Consider the following 17,177-nt stretch of genomic DNA (forward strand, 5'->3'; position numbering starts at 1 on the left):
ATTGTTGAAAGTGAAAGCTGGACGCGTCCCAAACGGTTCCGGACTAGCGGCGCTTCCGCGCGTGTTTGTTCGCCGCCCTCACGGATTCCAACTCCCCTCCGCAGCATTCATTCGCCATCCCCAAGACCTGGGATTTTCTTTCCCCTCTCCGCTAAATCGCAACTACTGTGATCTCCTACAGTCGCCTACTTTACGTTTTACACGGCAGGTTTCCCGCGCATCCTGCCCGGTCCGTACGCGTCTCACCACCACTGAACCCCTCTCGTTGCCTCTCTCAAAGCTGCCGCATACAGCTCCCGAATCTCCGGAACAATGGCTCCCCGGGGCCCTGCGAAGGCTCGCGAGTTCGATTATGCCAATGTTGGCAAAGCTGGAAGGTCGGTATCATCGATGCCAGTTCTCATTGATCACCCCTGTTCAGTATTTGTTCTATCCCCTGCTCCCGTTCAAGTCGCTTCCACCTATTAGAATTTCGGGAGGCTGATGCAGGTGACTGTCACAGGCGCACGGGGTTAATGTTGAAGGAAGGGAAACGTGATGAATATGGAATGGAAGAAGTTGATGGGATATTCTCTTCGCCCGAGACGTCGCCCGTAAAAGAGAATGGCTTCAGTGACCGAGCTGAGGATTCTACCGGCTCGGATGGCATGTCTATCGACGAAGGTGCGTTTCACAGCTCGTCATTATTGTAGCTGAATACTAACGATGATGACTATTTGGCAGGCAATGGTCCGAACCCCACCGATTTCCTAAAGAGCAGACGGAGCTCTTACTTCCCGCCTCCTGTTGCGCGCTCTCCCATGAAGACCGGGCTGACTGGCTCACCTCGGAGGACTCCCGGCTTGCGATCCTCCCAAAGCCCGCAACGCGAACAACCGTCTTCCAGTCCCTCAGACGGTAAAGGCCTGGGGAGTGCCAGGGGGGAATCACGACGAGATGTATCTCCACTTACTAGTCGTTCCATAAATGCGCCACCGGTTCTAAACCAAGTCAATGGTGCACGGAACAACAAACTTAATGATGAACCAACAGAGGAGCCTATGGACTCCGGCTTTTCCGATAGCGATACCGAGAATCAGCTAAACAGAGACGAGAACGGGCATTCATTTGCACAGACACACGATGACTTTATGGACAGCTTCAATGCAGGCGATGATGCCTCGACGGACGACCATGCAGATGAACAAGATGACACTGGCGCCGACCTGGACTCACCGGTAACCGTCTCCGAATCCCGCAGCAAGAGAGGACAGGCCAAACCTGTTCCAAGGGTTGTTAGAGGTGTGAAAGGTGCAAGGGCCGGGGCATCCACGGCTGCGCAGGCGCAGGAGATTGAGGAGAATGAGGAAGAACAGCCGGCACCAAAACGCAAACGTCCTGGGAGGCCGCCGCGAACGCAACGCAAGTCTAGCGATGAAGTGGAGAAAGAACGGCCGTCGAAAAAGCCTAGGGTATCGGACAAAGCTGATAAAAACCCAAGTCCTTCAGGCAATGCAGAGCTGGACAAGGTGGTGGAGAACTATGTCAACCGCACAGGGCCATTGAAGGGTCGGAGTCTCTATATCCTGAAGCGCGAAGTTCCTTCCGAAGGCGCTGCCACCCATACACGATCCGGGCGTGTTTCTGTCAGACCTCTTGCATACTGGCGAAATGAACGATGCGTCTATGGCGATGGTGAAGCTGTGGAGGGCCAACGGTATCCGCTATCGACCATCAAGGAGATCATTCGCACGGAAGAACTCGAACCAGAGAAACAGAAATCGAACAAGCGCCGCCCCAATAAGAAATCTAAATCAAGGAAGGGTAAAAACGACGATTCCTCGGATGAAGAAGACGGATATGTTGATCCCTGGGAGAAGGAAAGCGGGATTTTGCATGGCTATATCAGGAGGTGGGACGAGGAAGCCCAGGCGGTTGGTGAAGAAGAGGAGATCGTTGGTATGTACTCTCCTTTAACTATGGTTGCCGTATACTAACGTAGTCGCTCGTAGACCTTGCGTACGCCCCTGCTGGAATGGAGACAAGGAGTGTCAAGGACTCCTCGTGGCGGTTTGCCAAACTTCTCAGTTCGCCTTTCTTGGGCTCTGGGATTGTGGAACTGCCGCCTGGAGGGGTTAAGAAGCCCAAGAATTCTAAGAAGATGCACATGGTTTTCTACATCTGCCAGGGTCGGGTGCAAGTAGACATCTCCGGTGTACGATTCAGTGCCGGCAAAGGATGTGTCTTCCAGGTACCAAGAGGTGAGTGAGCTCCGTATTACAACTTTCCTTGACAATATGGGAGACTTGGCCCCGTACCGATGGAGATCCTAATCGAGTTTGCAGGCAACTATTACAGTTTTGCCAATACGCAGAATAAGGATGCCCGGCTGTTCTTCACACAAGGCTGCGTCCCGGTGGAGAACGACGACTCTGCTCCCGGATCGGCAACCAAACCCGGAGCCATGGACGGCGATTCAAGTACACCGACTGGCCGTCCGACCGGCGTAAAAGGTCGACCGAAGGGCAAACAGAAAGCAGGCGGACGTAAGGCAACGTGATCTCGTATGAAACGTTGTGTCCGAGTTCGCTCTATACGTCTCCTATCATCTTGAAACACCCACCACCTATATCCTGCCCAGCACTGGGCTTTGACCTCTGGATTAGCGCTAGTTACGTGAAATTGTTGGGATGGAAGTCTGCTCACGTCCTCAAGGCTTCGTCCCCCATTCTTTTCTTCTCCTGTGTTCTTTCCTTCTCTTCTCCCCTTTTATTTTGCAGACAGTGGGTTATCAATGAACAAGGGGACATGAGCTGTAGATTTATCGGAGTAACTTGAGGGAGATTAGGAGTACATTGTAGCAGGCTTTGCTTTATCTTTGTGTTAATCCGTGTGTTCATACTTGACGCTTTGGAAGAAACGTATCAAATTTCCTCCATTAATTCATCATCCAAGTCATCCAAGTCCAACGGCGGGAAGTCTCCTACCTCGACTTTCTCAGGCTTCACGAAAACACCAGTCTTATTCGGGCAGGTAAAGAACCTTTGGCCGCCTACGCTGCCATCGTTCTTCCCCAACGGCTCATCAAGCTCAATGCCCACCCAGAGAGGGAGAGCCTCGGGATCTAACTGCACCTTCTTAGGGTCCACGCCCGGGAAAGGGATCGTAGGCACTGGACCAACAAATCGAATCGTTCCCCGTCGGATATGAGGCGGGGACGAGGGCAAGACGATAGCACGTTTATCAACAGCAATGCCTAGATAAGTAAAACCATCAGAATTCTTCTGCTTCATGCCCCAGGACTGGTCCTTTTCGAGTGGAAAGTTCGCGAAGCTAACTCCCCGATCAGGGTAACAAGCTCAAGGACATCTGGTTACTCACCTCTCTGTTGAATCTCAGCAGCATCTCTCTGTGATTGCTGACGGATCGAGTCTTCCGGGGTTAGAGCGTTCGGATCGAACCGGCCAAGTTTTTGGTTCTTCTTCCATGCTAGAACAGAGTTCGAGAGTGATTCGTAGGTGGATGTAGGAAGGACGTATTTCTCGACGGATGATAGGTCGGTGAAATTTGGCCGGGCTGCTTGAGGACGAGTGTCGTGAACCTAGGTTGAGACATGAGTATATGCTCATGATATAGTTGGTAATTTCCTGCTTGAGACGTGTTTCCAAGATGAATGAAAGGAAAACCAAGGGCTTCAATGAAGCAACACATGGATTCGTTGAGCGGGTAATAAATCGAAACCGATCATTGACCAGGATCTACTATCCCAGAGACTGGAGAACGTCGAGGATTCCAAAAATTGAGATGAACAGAAGAACAAGACCTACCTCAATCTCACAACCCTTCATCAACCCCCAGTCCCCAATGATGGAGTCGTCGCCTTCAACCCATTGGTCAGGACGACCGGGGGACTTGAGAAGCAGCCGCTGGCTACCGGGAGGTACGCCTGTCATAGTCTCCAGCTTGCCCTTAAGCTGCGAGACACTCCAAGTGGGAGTGATACGACGCTCTGTTAGCAAGCGTGGCTCGGCACTGGAACTTGCCATGGGCGTGGTAATGGCGACAGAAATGTCCGCCGGAGTAGGTTGAAAAGCCATGGTTTTGGAGCAGCCTGAAGCTCTTCAGAGTGCTTGAGATAGAAAGATTGTGGAAGCTGAACTGCTTCTGAAGCTCAACGATCTACAGCGTTGTGTCTGTCCGTGTTTGCAGTCCAGCAGGGAGGGGCTTAGTTCTTTCTATGTTCACGAATTAGATAGAGTAGCGCCAAGGGGAATCTGCAGAAGACGAAAGAAAATAACATGAACAGACTTGAATTCTCAGTGGAATTGCAAGTAATATTTAGGGTCAGGCTATTCATCATTCATATAAATCAAGCTGCCCCGCGAGGGGATTCCACTATAGGAGAATGTACAGAATTGCAGTCTTGAATAGCTTACAAGGTCTGAAAGGGGGGATTATGATACTGACCAGATCAAGATGCCTTCCCAGATGGAGAAAAGCTAGAATTAAGCTCGGAGCAGTGGCTGGTGATATCAACGCCGAGAAGAATTGACAAGCAAAGGAATTGCTGCTACTAGTCTTAATGTTCCTGATAAATCGTGGGGATGTTTGCTTCCTTTGATGCCAAACCGCCAATGAGCACGTGGTGTACGGTAACTAACTTGATGATTAATATTACATACAGGGAGCTCTTAGATAGTATTACCGATACCATACAGCATACACAGTGCGAGATGACGTCTTGTGTGTAGAAGGAGAAATTCGGCCCCTCCTCCAAACATCCAAATTTGTTTCGTTTCTTTGCACGTTTTCAGCTCCAATCATTCAATCAACCTCTACATCGCACTGCATTTCAGAGATCTGGGTTGCTTTCAAGCCTACAGCGGGGTGCAATAATCTCTAGAGAACGATCCCCAAACTCTCGTAGAAACAACAAATTTAATTTCTATCGTGGGAGGGGTATCTGCAGAATCAGTGTTCATTCAGTGTGGGAAACCAAGAGGGAAAACCACCAACAAAAAGGATGGCTGCCCCGAATGTTCCAGCCCTGGCAAACATTCCCTCGGCTGATCAGGAATCGTATGAAGAGCAGAATGTCCATGAAGTGTACCAACAAATTGCCAGTCATTTTTCCTCCACTCGTTATAAGGTACTACCGCTTCTTTTCCTGCCGAACTCAACCCCTCCTCGATATTCCAATTGCAATCTCGGGATTCTGTGTTAACCCTTCGACAGCCTTGGCCCATTGTGGAACAATTTCTCAGAGGTTTAGAGCCCGGTTCCGTTGGTTTGGATGTGGGATGTGGCAATGGCAAGTATCTGGCCGTGAATCGCGAGGTCTTTATTGTTGCTTCGGATAGGTATGTTTCTTTCCCTTGCAGAATATCTCGTCTCGTCTTGGAATATTGGATTTCAATTTCAGTTTTGTTTCTTTCTTTCTATCTACCGTACTTCGTATATGGGTATTATCATGTCATTCCTGTCCCAAATAGAGCCTGTTGTACGCAGGCATTTACCTCCCATTGTATTCAAAAGCTGATCATTCCATGTCAGATCCGCGAATTTGGCCCAAATTGCACAGAAGCATCAGCCACATTCAACCATCATAGCCGATATTCTCCACCTCCCACATCCCGATTCCTTTTTCGACTTCGCCATCTCGATTGCTGTCGTCCACCACCTGTCCACTCCTGAACGAAGGGTCCAAGCTATTCGCGAGATCCTGCGTACGCTGAAACCTGCTACCGAAGATTCTCCGGGTGGGAGAGCGCTGATCTATGCTTGGGCCCTGGAACAGAAAAGCAGCCGTAGAGGTTGGGACAAAGGTGATCCGCAAGATATAATGGTTCCCTGGGTCATGAAGGGAACCCCTTCTGCGGACGCTCCTTCCAACGAGCCCACGGTGTTCCATCGGTATTACCACCTTTACAAGGAGTCGGAACTCGAGCAGGATATCAACAAGGCGGGAGGCCATGTCCTGGAATCAGGATATGAGAAAGACAATTGGTGGGCGATCGCAACACGGACAAACCCAGGATCACCATGAGATACATGAATGCAGTGGGATCATCGAGATCCAGCCTCGAAGCCCGTCTCCCACATCTGCATAGCACTCACGACAGAAATGACGATACGAGCATTGGACTCGTCAAATTGAGGCCTCCTCTCGAAGGTGCCTTTTCATGTGTAGCAAGATCAAAGCCAGATGAGGATAATGAAAAAAGCGCACACACGCACTCGGAAGAGCTCTTATATGACAAGCCCTCCCATGAGTGAAGAAGATATACCTCCAACCAGCGCTATGCAATTCGTAATAACGCAAAACACACAGGCATAGACATCGTTTTCTTCATACCCTCTACGGGAGGGTTCGAGGGGGCAGACCGAGGTTGGGTCCCAAATGACCACTGTGACCACCCAGGTCCAAGGGTCGCCCCAATCTATAGGGTTCGCGAGGAGCCGGAAAAGTTGGGTGCGGTGCAAATGCAGGAACTCCAGCGGTAAGTTCTTCCACCGAAGGAAGTTGCGGCGGAGGAGGGATTGGACGAGATGTCGATCCTTTTCTCGGTCGAGCTAGAGATGTGCTGGCTCTGCGAGTTCGGGGCGCTGGTGGATCTATGGCGGTACTTGATAATGAGAATGGGACTACTCCCGCTCGACGCGCCATTTCCTGTTCTCCCAGTTGCCAGTGCATGGCTTCTGCAGCCCTCCACGGAATGGCCATCTCCTCTGCTACCTTTGACCACATCTCTGCCTTGAATCTGCAATGACAATTAACAACCGTCTGATTAATCTCGAGGCACCGCCTCGCTGTCGCATAGAACATACCTTTCATATAACCTCGCAAGTTTGTTCTTCTTGTCCTCATCCCACTCACTTCTGCGTTCCAAATAATTCTGATAGTGTAGACGGCAACTGATGGCACTTCGGCCAGGAAGCCGTTTGCTAATATCCTCCCATTTCATGCCACTCCCTCGTAGCTCAATGATCAGGGCATCTTCCTCCGGGGACCACTTGGATTGCTTTTTAGCCGGCGACTCTGCTGTGTGGGCAGGTTGAAGGCGCTTGGCAGGCACCGTAGCCGGGATCTTGGACGTAAGCTGGGGCACTGGAGGGACCGAGGACAACGACGCTGGGGCAGCCACTGGCAACGTCGGTGCCACCGAGGGTGGTGGGATTGCGCTGGGTGGGTAGCTAGGCGCTGTAGTCACCGAGGCGGCTTCCTCTTCATCCTGAGGCTTCAGCAGCAGTGAGATATCCACTTTGGCGGGAGGAGGCAGGATAGCGTGATTTTGTAACGCAATCATATGCGCGGTTCGCAGCGGAAAATTCCTTTCTCAAGTAAAGATATGTATAGCAAAGAGCACCATATGCCAAGATGAATAGAAAATGATAGCTCAGAAGCCCAACCAGACTAGATGCAGAGGTGAAACGAACTGGGGGGGGGAAGAAGTTGTAGGATAACGAGAAGATGAAAGAGATCAAGAATATATCAACCGAAAATAGGAAAGAGAGATAACCTGGGTTACCAAAGACGTCCCAACCAGTGAGATGAATTAGTACCCTGTTGGATCTTCTTCTGTTTTCCGGGAAAAAAAACTCCACTAGTTAGTGGCGAGTGTATTGGTGGCACTGCGGCAGTGTCGATAGGGTAAAGTAAGAGAGGCCGCCAGTTAAACTCCGAGACTGTTAGAGTGGGTGTGCGAGGAGGAAATGGATGGAAAGCAAAGCGATAATGCAGACAAGAGTATTCGTCTGGCGACTGTCATATATAATGACGGGGCCTTCAGGTCGGAGAGAAAGTTGATATGTCCGATAGGTGTCGAGGCGATGGCGTCAAGCTGGAATCGAGCGAGATATAGTAGGGATCAAAATATAGTAGTGTGTGAACAGTGAAGAATACTTCTGGGGCTGAAGAATGTACTAGAGGTAGCAGTGGGCACCAGTTAAGTATAAGCAAGAGTCAAACAGAGTGGGATAGTCAACGAGGGTAAATGGAAGAAGAAGAAGAAGAGGTAAAGAAGTAGAAGACGGGAAGGAAAAGAGAGTCAGGGAAAGGGAGAAAGGGCCAGACAAGACAGATGAAACGTCTGGAGATGCATAAGAAGAGAGATCATCGGGGACCGTTGACAGCTGGTTGGCGCAGCAAATAAGAAGCTCAGCAGTAATATTGCTGCTATGGGGAGGGAAAAGGAAGCTAACGAAGAGGCGAGGCCAGGGCCAGTGGGTTCGAGAAACCGTTTAATAAATAAACATTATTACTAGAGATCATTAGTTAGCGGTCGTTATTATTTTTTGATTATTTATTTTTTTTTTTTATTCTTTTTTTCTTTATCCTTCCCCCTCCCCTTCTTCCTATCCTATTCCGTTTTCCTGTTCTGTCTCAATCTCATTTGCCCTTCGAGGGAAAGCCGTTAGTCCTCCCCTCCTCCTCTCCTCCTCTCCTCCTCACTCACTGCCTTTTAGTCCAATTGTAAGTCAGACAGAAAGGGTTAAGGTCCACGCCCAGCCGTCAAGTCACAACGGAAGAGTATCAGATACTGCGGTGCTTCCATTAGTGAGATCTAAAAGTAATCTATTTATCTATCTGGTACATTGGCTTGAGTACTGTCTGTGGGCGCATAACAAAGTGAATAAGGAGGGAATAAGGAAAAGAAGGGAAAAGGAAGAAGAAAAATACAATAAAATAAATCAACACTGATCATCATCATGATAATGAAATGATGAGATTCATCTTTCCCTCAACAATAATCCCACCCCCTCCTCCCCATTCAGAGCAAGAATCAAAACGGTACTGGGCTTAACCAAAATAATAATAAAATATTATTATCAACGCGGCGATGATTATCAAAACGGTTCCACACCCGGGTACTATACTTGACGGGAAGGGCCTTACTGGCGGTCAAACCTCTCCGGAAGAACGTTCGAGCCCAGCCTCGGTCATGTTAATGACTCGGTTGGTTGGTTGGTGAGTTGGCTGGCGAAACAGGATGGATGCAATCAACTCCGTCCTAGCCTTACCTAAGGTACCTGCCCACCTCCTACCAAGACTTGTTGACTGTCTGCTCCGAACTTACCCAAGAAAAGCTCAAGCTGGGACGCGAGTCCCTTTTAGGTCGGCCATGATGATAATCGTCAACATCATCGTCGTCATGACCATAAACGTACTGATAGAGAAAAAAAAAATACAAATAGAAATGGATAATAAGAGTGATATTAATGCTGTGAACAGGATGGAGACAAACAGTCGATATTAACACACGACGATGCTCTATTCAGGTGCGTTAACCTGTTCACTCCGGGTGTAGGTAGGTTGGTCCTTTCGAAGTATAGATAGTAGTATTGGTACATAAATGTCTTGTCTGTGTTTTTTTATACCCGTAAAGTGTTTTTGTGAGTTGTAGGATGGAATACTTCCTGGCATACGCATGAAGGCAGAACAATCGAAAATGTCTTGTGCTGCATCTTAATTTAGACCGCAATATCTTCGAACTTTCCTACTGATCCTAACTCGAACTTGGTTGGTCCATTTGGGGTGCTTTTTAGGTGCTTTATGTGGGTGTGGGAGGGAAGAGGAAGTTGCGTACGGAGTATATGCATAGCACACTGTTCGGTAACCCTCAGGAGGGGCAGCATTGGTATTGCTAGAGAAGGAAAGGGCAGTGAGCAGCAAATGTCTAAGCCACAGGTGGGTAATAATAGTGGGTAGGTGGTGGGGAGTTGTTTTTCACTTGGCCTTGAACAACCGGGAACCCCGGTATAGGACCCGAAGGTTAGTTAGGGTACTTGTCTTGAACAGAAATTAGGAGGAAACAATCTCATTAGACAGTTGAGGAGCATGGTTCCTCCCTGTGGAGAAGACCACCGCCCTAAGCCGGGAAGTGGAATGGTCTTAGAAGCTCCAACCAGAGGGCGAAAACGGCCGATAATGGGGAGCATGCGTAACGACGACGGCGTCAAGTCCCCAGAGGAGGCTTTTAACCATCACCCGTCGGCCGAAACGGCGAAAAGGGAGAGGGGAATGTACTTTTCACTGTGACTTGGAAAAGGACGGGAAGGTATCGGCTGACTTTCTGTCATTATTACTCTTTTAGGGAACCAAAACAGTACTACTAATAGATGGTAAGAAATTCAGTGCTTTCAGAAATGACCAGAGTATAAAGCTCATTTTACTCGCTTCCCGTGTTCTCATTAATTTTGTTACTTATTTATACCAATTTGTTTCGAATTACTGTTATTTTTCCTTTTTTTCCCTATTCTTTTTTTTATTTACCTTTTTGTGGAATTTCCGGTTTTCTTCATGGTATTTTTGATTGGGCGCCGCTCAATCTAATTAAATTTCCGAGGCCCAACGGCCATGGGTTGCTCCAGCCAATTAGTCCCAGACCGTCTGGATGGATCTGTCAACGGCGAACGAACCCCAAGCCTGGAACGGCAAGTATCGTCCTAGGTAATATCGCTAGCCAGGCGCTAACTAGGATCCGGGGTCTTTTAGCACCAGTTCGCCTCGTCCACCTTTCTGCACTTCATGCCTTAATTGACTGGCCTTATCGGTCCAAACGTCAGCATAGTCCCATCCATGATGAATATCTTTCCCGTTCTTCGGGTAAGTCTGAGCGTCCATGTTGTGACCAATTTTAACTGACTCATTTGGCTGCCTCACAGCCTTGCCTTTTTGATCAGTTCAGATGGGAGTGGAAGTAAGTAAGATTATGAGTGAGTATTTTGTAGTGATGAGATCCGTCCCTGTGGGATCTGGCAGCTTCAGCAAGGGACTCGAGTGAAAGGAAAAAGTGATACATCCACTCGTGGTGCTGTCAATCAGGTGACAAGGCGGCAAATGGTTCTCTGCCGAGCCTGCACTGGTGGATCAACGCGGGTTCATCTCTCGTAAGTGGGCTTTTCTGTTCCCTTAATGTTCTAAGTGGTAATATGAAGCTTCGCTTCTCTGTTCCTACTTTGTAGCTAGGTGCATCCTAAGGTTGTCTTTAGTGTCCATTTACCTGTTCCGTCAGGCTAGCAGAGATTGGAGAGCGGTCTTTGCTTTTCTGCTGTATTCTAGTTATTCTTTTATTTTTCTTGCCTTTCCCTGTTTTTGCTTTTTCTTGTTTTGTCTTTCCATCTCCCCCCATCCCCCAAAAGCATGTGCAGGCAAGGTTTCTACCCTTATCCCTGTCGGGTTTGACGCACTTATTCTCCGAATCCATCAGTCAACATGTCAATGGCCCTGTTACAAGCAGAATGTGATATTGGTATCTTGTCGATATTACTAAAAAAGTACAGTAGTGGTAATAACAAGAACGCAAAGATTCTCCCACCCAATCAGCTGGTACAATTAAGACGAGCCATTCAGGCTTTTGCATTTGTTTCTTTCGGGTCTTAGATGCATGAAACACAAGAACCCTAATGTAGGCAAATTTGTTTTTTTTGGTCCTTTTCCTTTTCTTCAAACAAGAAGAACAATTGTATGAGATTTGATTTGGATTGCTATGATATTGGTACCATCACCTCGAGTCTATTGCCTGCTAAAGGAGGGGCGCCATGGTGCCATAGGAGAACAGGTGATACCATAGCTCACTATAGTGTACAGTATATACGACCTTCTATTTCGTCTTGTTTTTATTATTATTTTTTTTTACCTCTCAAAATCTAGCGCTTGTTGCCGAAAATCTTGGTCGGCGACAAATTATTGCCTGGTTACAAAGTCCGCTGTGGCTCTTCGAGTTCTATTCCTGTGGCAGATACTATGGGGTTACAGGTTTTGATTACCGTCCCGTTAAACCCTCACGGATGACGGTTGAGATTTCGCGATCTCCGGGTCTCGATGGCTCCCATTTAATTAGGAACTGTTGATCGTTTGGGCTGGAACCACCAAAGTGCTGGTACGGCGTGCTTCCAGACTCGCTAAACCGAACTGATTGCCGCCAAAGACGCGTCGGTCTCTTTTCTCTCTGCGCTTGTCTCTGGTACTATGTATCCATATGGCAAAGATTGATGGATCAATGTTCCATTCACATCATCTTCAACACAGTAGGTCCTTCACACTTGTGATCTCGGGAGGAGGGAACGAGGGCGATGTGCCGTTCGTCTCTCATTTCTTTTTGACTAGCTTATTATGCTTTTTTTTTTTTTTTTTTACTCCCGTCACCTACCAGTCTTAAGTAAGCGCTCATTGCTACCTCCATACTACTAAGTAGGTAAGTAAAGCATTCCCTTTCCAAAGGTATAATTAACAGAGAACAATCTTCTGGTTCAGGGAAACAGAGGGTAACAATGGGTATGTTTGGGTAAAAAGAAGGAGGGCTGCGGAGAACCTGGATCACAGCTGGACATCGAACGACGGGGCCAGCGGGAACAAGGGGTTTCCCGCGCAGCTGCAAGCCTGCAAGATTACCTAGGGACCAGTGGAGACGGGTCAAACGGTGGCTTGCCTTAAAAGCATTCTTCCGACGAGAGTGGCGGAGGCACCAGAGACCATCCATGCCCAATCAGCACCAGCTTGGGCCCCGTGTTGACAGGCTAAGTGGGACCGACAACGCCAGCTTAGTCCGTTCCATTACTCAGTGACATGGCAAACGCACTGGCGGTCGCAGGGCGCGAGGCTTGATTTCGAAGCTCTCTCTCTCTCTCTCTGTCTGTCTCTCTCTCTCGCACTGATGGGCCTTAGTGGGAGAGGGGTGAAGGGGCGGATACTCGCTACGAGGCTTCTTTGGCCTAAATGTAGTTAGTTGTGTACTATACTCTTAGAAGTACTAGTAGTCCCATTTTGCCCCCCCCCCCCTCTTCTCTATTCTCTACTTTCCCCTCCTCCTTCCTCCCCTCTATGATCCAATAATCTCCATTCCCCTTCAAACTGGCTCTGTTCAGCGTTGAGTGTTTACTACTACTTGTAGTATAGTAGTGATTATAGTTAAGTGGTATCTAGCAGCTATCTATTCACTCTCACCGGTAGTCCAGCCGTTGTCTAGTATACACTCCAATAGGCATTACGTACAACTCGATGCGGCAACGCAATTCGCATCGTAGGTAGCTGCGTACCCTACCTACCTAAAAAGTATCCATGTACCATTCTACCATCCTGTATAGTAACTTCATGTGCAAAGTAGCTTTCAATTTGCGTTGCCTTGAATTGATTACACTTGCCAATGGCTGTTCTTCCGCTTTCCTGATTTTCTAAACAGCTCGGTGCGACTCTACCGACAAACCATGGAAAGCAGGCTGCGAATTTAATTTTGGCGAACGAGCAATCCATAAACACACAATGGCATCCAGGGTGACGCAGAAGATGCAGTCCACCTACCATGGAACCAGAGGGCGGTAAGTCACCGCCGGATAGATCCATTCGGAGAATTCATGGGTCTGAACGACGCAAACATGGGCCCCTTCGTGACGCGAGTCATGTTACTGTAACACATTCAGCTTTGACCCGATCGATAAACATCATCGTCATCATCATCACTATCATGGCGACCTCTCTATGAGGCCTTTTTTTGGCTCTTCTGTCGATTGATCTTGACTTTTATTGACAGACACTCTGCTTTCACTCACCCTTTCATCATTCTCTTGGATTTGTCCTCCAACAATATTGCCCAATGACGATGATGATGCCACCGTCCATACCAGGCGAAACACTAAGTATAGCGTAAACAACTGTGTGTTATGCTCTGCCGTTGGTCTAGAACTTTTCGTGCATCTACTACAATATTCTCCTCTTGTCGAAACGCGTCAAGCTGCTGCTTGCTGAGTCGAGTCTAGGGCCCGAACGAACATGATCCAAATCCCGATTGTGGCCAGACTAAGTGCTTTCCAGCCGATCATCATAACCATCACCCCTTATGATAGTTGACTAGTACTTAGGGGCCAAGCAAAAAGTACTATAGTCTCTGCTGCTAGTAGTAGTGCTAGTACGGAGTAAGTACTCAAGACTTCCACTGCGTAACGGGTGGCCAGATGGCAAGATCAGCCTCCACATCCGGTTGGTTGAAGAAGGAGACCTTGAATTGTTGCGGTCTATCGCCCCTCCCCTCGTGTTCAAGGCAAGTTCGGAGTTACACGCGCATGAAGTTTGTAAAACAATTCATTTATTCATTCATTCTGTTTTTTTTTTTTTTTCTTTTCCCACTCCATGTCTCTTGCACTTCGGTCAAACCAGCTGTAAACTTTTGAAGCTTGTTGTACAACAAGCAGATCAGTCCCCAGCCGCTAGCATTGGGAGGGGGTTCAACTGTCAATCAGCATCCCATTGAGGGTTCGGGAAGCTCGCTCATCTCCGTATTTACCGCATCTGAGCATACTCGGTACTCAACCAATGCTTAGTAGCTTTGAACAAGAGCTCACTGAAGTGGACATCTGGTTAAGGCGGTCACACTCCGACCCGCTGGGCACTTTGAGCCGTCGACGGAGCTGCATGTCTTTCTTGGGAAGGAGACGGATCTTTCTCCAGTCTAGAGCGCAGTAAGTACGTCTGTTAGCGACGTTGACCAGAAAGTCCAAACGGCTTCGAGGGTGGTTGACAGCCGTCATTGGACCAACGCCAGTGGAGTCGGGCAAGGATTCCATTGCTCTATCTATTCCTGGCTCGCAGTGATCGTCGCAGGAAAATGTCCGACGACCTCACAGAGGGCCCTCTCTTCTCTTCCCCCCACACACCCATGGTCGCATCCTCATGTCCGTGTGTCATGACTTGAGGGTTCGGTTCTACCGCTTCGGGGGCCATATCTACTTGTCCCCTTTTCCTTTCCGCGCTTTATTTCCTATACATCTATCTCCTCGGCGCATCTGCCAGATAGAATAAAAAACTGTAATGCCGTGATCTAGATGCCAAGACTCGGCTATGGCTGAAACTGGGAAATTATCATCGGACTTGTCTTGTGGTGCTTGTTTCATTTTGGGGAACTGTTACGATCATCCCAGCCTATCCATCCCTCCTTGGTGGTATGATACTTTTTTAACTCAGCTAGCCCGAGTGACCGATAATCTCGATGGTCGATACTAGTAACCCAACTCTGTCCATGTCCAGGCAGCCTTATCCCTTCCTGAAGATACTCCAAAGTTTCAATCGCATGGTCTGTGCCTGTGGGGTAGGCAGGGCCAGGGTGGTAGTAGTAATCGATACTAGGACTTTTGCGTGGCCCAACAATTTAGATAGAGAGAGAGAGAGAGAGAGTATGTTACCGGGAAATCCGTGGGCAAGCATGCTGCCGGGAGAGGAAACAGAACAACGGATAAGTTTCAGTCTACAAATCAGACGTCGGAAGGCTTGCATTGGGCTGGAAGACAAATCGAAACGGGCATTGGATCACCGCTTCGTGGCAAAGCTGAAAGGTGGTCCCGTGGCTATGGAGCCTGGAGCAGAACGCTTGATACTCGCTCGGCGCTGCCCAACCTGAGTGGATCTGCGAGTCAACTGGAGGCCTAGAATTGGCTGCCACCGAAGCAGGTACTTTGTTGGCATCAAGATGCGAACTTTGGAGGGAGCTTGCAATTATCTCTACTCTACTCCGGTATCTACAGCATTATACCGTACTACCAGGTGAATTGATTCCTTTTGATTAGGTGCCCATATGCTACGGTAGTAACTAGTGGTATTAGTACGTATTCATCATTCCAAAGGCCATGCATGGTATAGGTGGGATATAGCCCAGCTTCAAAAAAGGGCGAGCCTCCGTTCCGACGAGTGCTGATACTCGCATTGTGTGATGTATAGTGTGTGGCTTTCCGACTCCGCAATTATCCCTCTGTAAGATGATCAGGTAGTCGGTAGGTGGTTTAGGGAGCTTTATCTCACGTTCAACCCTCGAAAAGTGGGTTTCTGTGGATGCTGGCAAAGGAACTCAGCTGTCACCTTCCCAAGGCAGACTAAACAAGACCCATACAAAGCCCATGGAAGAATTATCCATGTCTTTTTTCTTCCTTCCCTTCTCCTGTTCGTTGCCTTGCTTCCATGTCTTTTCATTTCTGGTTTATTTATTTTCTTTTTCGCCCCCTTCCCTCTGGGTATTTGCTTGTTTTGTATACTCCATATTCTGTAGGCCCGAATTTTGGGAGTATCTTTCATTTTTCGATCACCCCCCTTCCCTTCCTTCCCTTTCTATGATTTCTTTTTTTTATGCGGTACTTTGTATGACCTGTTCTCAATTGCCGGTCTCTGCATCTGCATCTACTGTGCGTAGTTGGTCAGTCAGTTAGTTACTGACCTGCAGGAAGGAATTGATGGTGGGACCTATCTACCACCAACTGTATCCTACCCCTCCCCTTCAGCCGATCACTCAGAGCTGAACACGAACAAACGAACCTACCTTTATGCATGCATACTATACTTACTGGAGATACCTAACTAATTGCGCAGTAAGTCTTCCTACCTCCTACCTAGATAGCACAAGCCAATAATCATTACCTATAATAGCAATTGAACAAACCCAAGGCAAGTATATACCATTAGGAAGATGTGTATGGAGTAGAAAGAAAGCTAACCACTAAGTCGTTAACTAAATCACTAAGGCAAAAAAAACCCACCGACCAAAACCCGGTACTGGTACTATCTTTCTACTGGCAGCGCCGTCCCAGCTACTTGGATAATATTAATGTTGAATGAAAAGCTAACGTAAAAAAAAAAAAAAAGAAAACCGAACCAAACCAAACCCGACCTACGGAGAACTCCGTTAGTTACTTACTTACTTTAGCTACTTATGGAAATCTTGGCAGACAGGTCACTCACAAGAGAGATCGCAATTCCGCGATTGAGGTACTCCGCCCGAATCCATCATCCACTTTTGCGTTCTTTTGTCTTTTTCATTATTCTCAAGTAAGGGTTTTCCGACTTGGTTAATCTGCAGGAAACCATGGTTCGTCACAGATTAGATGCAGGTTTAAACTGTTATCTAACTACTTCCTTCGTAGTTGGACTTTGATTGCTACGGAGGAGTATGGCCCGATGGGTCAAAGGTTCGCTAACCATTCGTTTCACATGGGAGGGAGACAGAGAGCGAGAGCGAGAATGGTGTGAAGTAAGTGGTTATATTATTTACTTTGTGAATGTAAAACGTAAAATGAAAGGTTTTGTGTTTAGAAGTAAAGATAGTTATTCTCCCTCTGTCTATCTGGAATTGCGACGCTCCTGGACTGGGTCTCAGCTCTCTTACCTTTCTCTGTGTATGTTTGTCTATCATTCTCTCTCTCCCGAATCAGACCATGTGGTC

General features: G+C 48.0%; 6 protein-coding genes across 6 annotated transcripts; 3 read left to right on the forward strand and 3 right to left on the reverse strand.

Moving 5' to 3' along the window:
• The first annotated feature begins 120 nt into the window (after positions 1–120).
• On the forward strand, positions 121–2,898 carry BO87DRAFT_377367 (Cupin domain protein). The gene is made up of 5 exons (XM_025623533.1): positions 121–377; positions 503–663; positions 724–1,938; positions 1,992–2,240; positions 2,325–2,898. The coding sequence occupies exons 1-5, from the start codon at positions 313–315 to the stop codon at positions 2,537–2,539; spliced, it is 1,905 nt and encodes a 634-aa protein (XP_025478679.1). The 5' UTR covers positions 121–312; the 3' UTR covers positions 2,540–2,898.
• Positions 2,899–2,903: 5 nt separating this feature from the next.
• On the reverse strand, positions 2,904–4,076 carry BO87DRAFT_397760 (TBCB family protein; the record flags this gene model as incomplete). Its single annotated transcript, XM_025625333.1, has 3 exons — positions 2,904–3,316; positions 3,361–3,580; positions 3,807–4,076. The coding sequence occupies 3 exons, from the start codon at positions 4,074–4,076 to the stop codon at positions 2,904–2,906; spliced, it is 903 nt and encodes a 300-aa protein (XP_025478680.1).
• A 197-nt stretch (positions 4,077–4,273) lies between these two features.
• Positions 4,274–4,581, reverse strand: BO87DRAFT_416664 (uncharacterized protein; the record flags this gene model as incomplete). Its single annotated transcript, XM_025626766.1, has 1 exon — positions 4,274–4,581. A coding segment is annotated over one exon (207 nt), but the record flags the coding sequence as incomplete, so codon positions are not given.
• Positions 4,582–4,765: 184 nt separating this feature from the next.
• Positions 4,766–6,277, forward strand: BO87DRAFT_84095 (tRNA (carboxymethyluridine(34)-5-O)-methyltransferase). Its single transcript, XM_025629612.1, has 3 exons — positions 4,766–5,128; positions 5,215–5,339; positions 5,533–6,277. Exons 1-3 carry the CDS (start codon positions 5,003–5,005, stop codon positions 6,023–6,025), a joined length of 744 nt encoding a protein of 247 aa, XP_025478682.1. The 5' UTR covers positions 4,766–5,002; the 3' UTR covers positions 6,026–6,277.
• Positions 6,146–7,489, reverse strand: BO87DRAFT_84110 (MYB DNA-binding domain protein). The gene is made up of 2 exons (XM_025629613.1): positions 6,808–7,489; positions 6,146–6,740 (listed from the first exon to the last, which is right to left on the reverse strand). The coding sequence occupies exons 1-2, from the start codon at positions 7,284–7,286 to the stop codon at positions 6,338–6,340; spliced, it is 882 nt and encodes a 293-aa protein (XP_025478683.1). The 5' UTR covers positions 7,287–7,489; the 3' UTR covers positions 6,146–6,337.
• A 1,336-nt stretch (positions 7,490–8,825) lies between these two features.
• BO87DRAFT_84133 (uncharacterized protein) lies at positions 8,826–9,343 on the forward strand. Its single transcript, XM_025629614.1, has one exon. It carries the CDS (start codon positions 8,970–8,972, stop codon positions 9,234–9,236), a length of 267 nt encoding a protein of 88 aa, XP_025478684.1. The 5' UTR covers positions 8,826–8,969; the 3' UTR covers positions 9,237–9,343.
• The last annotated feature ends 7,834 nt before the right edge of the window (positions 9,344–17,177 follow it).

Source organism: Aspergillus neoniger, assembly GCF_003184625.1.
Source record: "Aspergillus neoniger CBS 115656 unplaced genomic scaffold BO87scaffold_20, whole genome shotgun sequence".
NCBI classification, from domain to species: domain Eukaryota; kingdom Fungi; phylum Ascomycota; class Eurotiomycetes; order Eurotiales; family Aspergillaceae; genus Aspergillus; species Aspergillus neoniger.

Bases quoted from the DNA above. Each gene is read 5' to 3' on its own strand.
- BO87DRAFT_377367 (XM_025623533.1), top strand. From the start codon at position 313: ATGGCTCCCCGGGGCCCTGCGAAGGCTCGCGAGTTCGATTATGCCAAT. The intron at 378-502 runs GTCGGTATCATC...TGACTGTCACAG, and splicing joins AATGTTGGCAAAGCTGGAAG to GCGCACGGGGTTAATGTTGA. The intron at 1,939-1,991 runs GTATGTACTCTC...AGTCGCTCGTAG, and splicing joins TGAAGAAGAGGAGATCGTTG to ACCTTGCGTACGCCCCTGCT.
- BO87DRAFT_84095 (XM_025629612.1), top strand. From the start codon at position 5,003: ATGGCTGCCCCGAATGTTCCAGCCCTGGCAAACATTCCCTCGGCTGAT. The intron at 5,129-5,214 runs GTACTACCGCTT...ACCCTTCGACAG, and splicing joins TTTCCTCCACTCGTTATAAG to CCTTGGCCCATTGTGGAACA. The intron at 5,340-5,532 runs GTATGTTTCTTT...ATTCCATGTCAG, and splicing joins TTTATTGTTGCTTCGGATAG to ATCCGCGAATTTGGCCCAAA.
- BO87DRAFT_84110 (XM_025629613.1), bottom strand. From the start codon at position 7,286: ATGATTGCGTTACAAAATCACGCTATCCTGCCTCCTCCCGCCAAAGTG. The intron at 6,741-6,807 runs GTATGTTCTATG...TTGTCATTGCAG, and splicing joins CTTGCGAGGTTATATGAAAG to ATTCAAGGCAGAGATGTGGT.
- BO87DRAFT_84133 (XM_025629614.1), top strand. From the start codon at position 8,970: ATGGATGCAATCAACTCCGTCCTAGCCTTACCTAAGGTACCTGCCCAC.